General features: G+C 39.8%; 1 protein-coding gene across 1 annotated transcript; it reads right to left on the reverse strand.

Moving 5' to 3' along the window:
- Positions 1-5: 5 nt before the first annotated feature.
- Positions 6-737, reverse strand: LOC104872957 (olfactory receptor 10AG1-like; the record flags this gene model as incomplete). The annotated part of the gene is made up of 1 exon (XM_010639400.1): positions 6-737. A coding segment is annotated over exon 1 (732 nt), but the record flags the coding sequence as incomplete, so codon positions are not given.
- Positions 738-1,689: the final 952 nt, after the last annotated feature.

The following is a 1,689-nucleotide window of genomic DNA, read 5'->3' on the forward strand; positions in this document are numbered from 1 at the left end:
GTGGAGAAGGCCTTGGCCCGGCCTTGAGCTGTTGGCAACCTCAGAATGGTGGAAATGATTTTGCTATAAGAAGCAAGGATCGTCATGAAAGGGACAGCAAGAAACAACATCGCCACCACATAGACAGACACCTCATGTGCAGAAGTGTCCCCGCAGGCCAGTTTGAGAATGGGGGGTATGTCACAGAAGAAGTGGGCGATTTGGTTGGACTTACAGAAATGCAGAGAGAAGATCTGGCACGTTTGCCCTATCTGGACAGGAAGTGGACCCAGCCAGGAGGCAGCTGCCAGCTGAGCACACTTCTTTGAGTTCATGAGCAGAGGATAGCCCAGAGGGAGACAGATGGCCACATAGCGGTCATAGGACATCACGGCCAGCAGGAAGCACTCAGTGGTTGCCAGCATAAGAAAGAAACATAGCTGTGTGGCACAGCCCAGCACAGAAATGTTTCTCTTTTGAGTCCAAAGGTCAAAGAGAATCCTAGGGAGAGTGACTGAAACATAGCAGATTTCCAAAGAAGAAAAATTTGCCAGGAAAAAGTACATGGGTCTCTGTAGCGCAGGGTCGAGGATTGTTACGGTGATGATGAGGCTGTTTCCAATTAGCACGACCAAGTAAATGATGCTGAACACCCCAGACAGAAAGCCCTGGAGCTCTGGAAGGTCCGCAAACCCCAGCAGGACAAAGTGCCTCACCGTGGAAACATTGCCTCCTGCACTTAACCCTTCAGGTGTCATCTGTGGGAAGAATTCAGACAGAAGTTGAAGTTATTTCCCTCTGGTTAGCTTTTGTTTGTTTACATATAAAACAAAGATGTTTTTCCCAATTTCTCAATTCTCTGTAAGATCAAAACATATGACTTTTAGGACTATGAATATTTTTTGAAAGATCCTTTTTCTTTCCATCTATATTCATAAGTAAATTTTTATGTACTTTTCTCCTTTTTTTCACATATGCTTGTTTTTGAAAAGGAGTATTTCTCTTGACATTTTCACAGGAATACTAAAAAATGCAAAGGTTTAATTTTGCTCAGTTACAGTAATAATTCCATTCTATTTGTTGTTCTTGTCAATGTCTATCTTGTGATCTTAATTAAAAATTGATCCCACTGCACAGTAATATTTTGAGATATTTAAAGTAATTTCAGGAAGTACATATTTATAATTTTCAAGTGATGTGCGATGAGGCAATCCCACTTTTTAGCTTTGATATTCAGAATTTATTATTTTAAAAGTTATTGACTGACTTCCCAATATTATAATATGATGTATGATCTTTAAAGTTTTTCACTACAGTGTAAAAATCTATGAAATCCTAAGACATTCATTTCTATTAGTCTTTACAGTCAAGTGATTTTGGGATTGTTGCTAAAGAACTGGAATGGTATGAAGTAATTAAGATTGTTTTCCTCCCCACAGAATGTCAAGAGTAAAGAAGCAGTCTCTTTATTCAAAAAAACAGTGGTAAAATACAAGTTGCAGAAGTTTGCTCTGAACAAAGCCTATTTATAAAACAGACATCAGCCCCATTTCATCTCTGTGATTTGTTTCTGAAATCATCCACATTCTCACTAACATCCTCGCCGCTGCTCTCTATAGCGCTCATTTATTCATTCAGTCTGGCCCATCTCATGTGTCTGTGTAAGTTCCCACATGAGCACGTTGCCCTGTGATTATGTATTTATGCTTT

This window comes from Fukomys damarensis, unplaced genomic scaffold (genome assembly GCF_012274545.1).
Source record: "Fukomys damarensis isolate Sample0158 unplaced genomic scaffold, DMR_v1.0_HiC HiC_scaffold_8981, whole genome shotgun sequence".
Taxonomy (NCBI): Eukaryota; Metazoa; Chordata; class Mammalia; order Rodentia; family Bathyergidae; genus Fukomys; species Fukomys damarensis.